General features: G+C 60.8%; 1 protein-coding gene across 1 annotated transcript in view; it reads right to left on the bottom strand.

Moving 5' to 3' along the window:
* The window catches only part of LOC104501661 (ras-related protein Rab-11A-like), a gene marked incomplete at its 5' end in the record, with an annotated part of 1162 nt that extends 824 nt beyond the window's left edge, over positions 1-338 (bottom strand). Inside the window, 2 exons of the mRNA XM_010145502.1 lie at positions 2-66; positions 143-338. Coding sequence (XP_010143804.1) covers positions 2-66; positions 143-338 — 261 coding nt within the window. The remainder of the gene's footprint in view (position 1; positions 67-142) is intronic.
* Between the last annotated feature and the right edge of the window lie 340 nt (positions 339-678).

Genomic DNA, 678 nt, shown 5'->3' with positions numbered 1-678 from the left:
TTCTCGTACGTCAGGTACTTGGCGATGTCGTAGACAAGCAGAGCTCCCACCGCCCCCCGGTAGTACCTGGGGGACAGAGAGGGGACAAGGGTCACAGCAGGGCCCCGGCTGAGGGCCACACGTGGGGAGCGAGGAAACTCACGCTGAGGTGATGGCTCGGTACCGCTCCTGCCCGGCCGTGTCCCAGATCTGAGCCTTCACAGTCTTGTTGTCCACCTGGATGCTCCTCGTGGCAAACTCCACCCCGATGGTGCTCTTGCTCTCCAGGTTGAACTCATTGCGGGTGAAGCGTGAGAGCAGGTTGCTCTTCCCTACCCCGGAGTCCCCGATGAGCACAACTGGGAGGGCACAAACACAGAGTCAGACCCCATGAACACCCACCAAAGGCCTCCCCCACCTCCATTTCACCCAGCGAGAAGCGACGGATGAAGGGGCTGCAACTGCGAAGCTGCATTCGGGGAGCAGGACAAGCAAGACTCATCCTGGTGGTACCCTAAATACCCCTCAAGACATTCCTGCCATCATCTGGATGTTTCCAGGGGTGTTTCCTTGCCAGCACTGGGGGCTGGAAGGTGCCACATGCACCCACATACCCAAACCAGGCAGAGAAGCAGAGCTGGGACCTGTGCGGAGCTGGGACGTGTGCGGAGCCAGCCCGGCTGGAGAGGCCACAGAACC

Source organism: Buceros rhinoceros, unplaced genomic scaffold (assembly GCF_000710305.1).
Source record: "Buceros rhinoceros silvestris isolate BGI_N320 unplaced genomic scaffold, ASM71030v1 scaffold29031, whole genome shotgun sequence".
In the NCBI taxonomy this organism is placed as follows: domain Eukaryota; kingdom Metazoa; phylum Chordata; class Aves; order Bucerotiformes; family Bucerotidae; genus Buceros; species Buceros rhinoceros.
The sequence above is the reverse complement of the archived record's forward strand: the minus strand, read 5'-3'. Positions and strand labels throughout refer to the sequence as shown.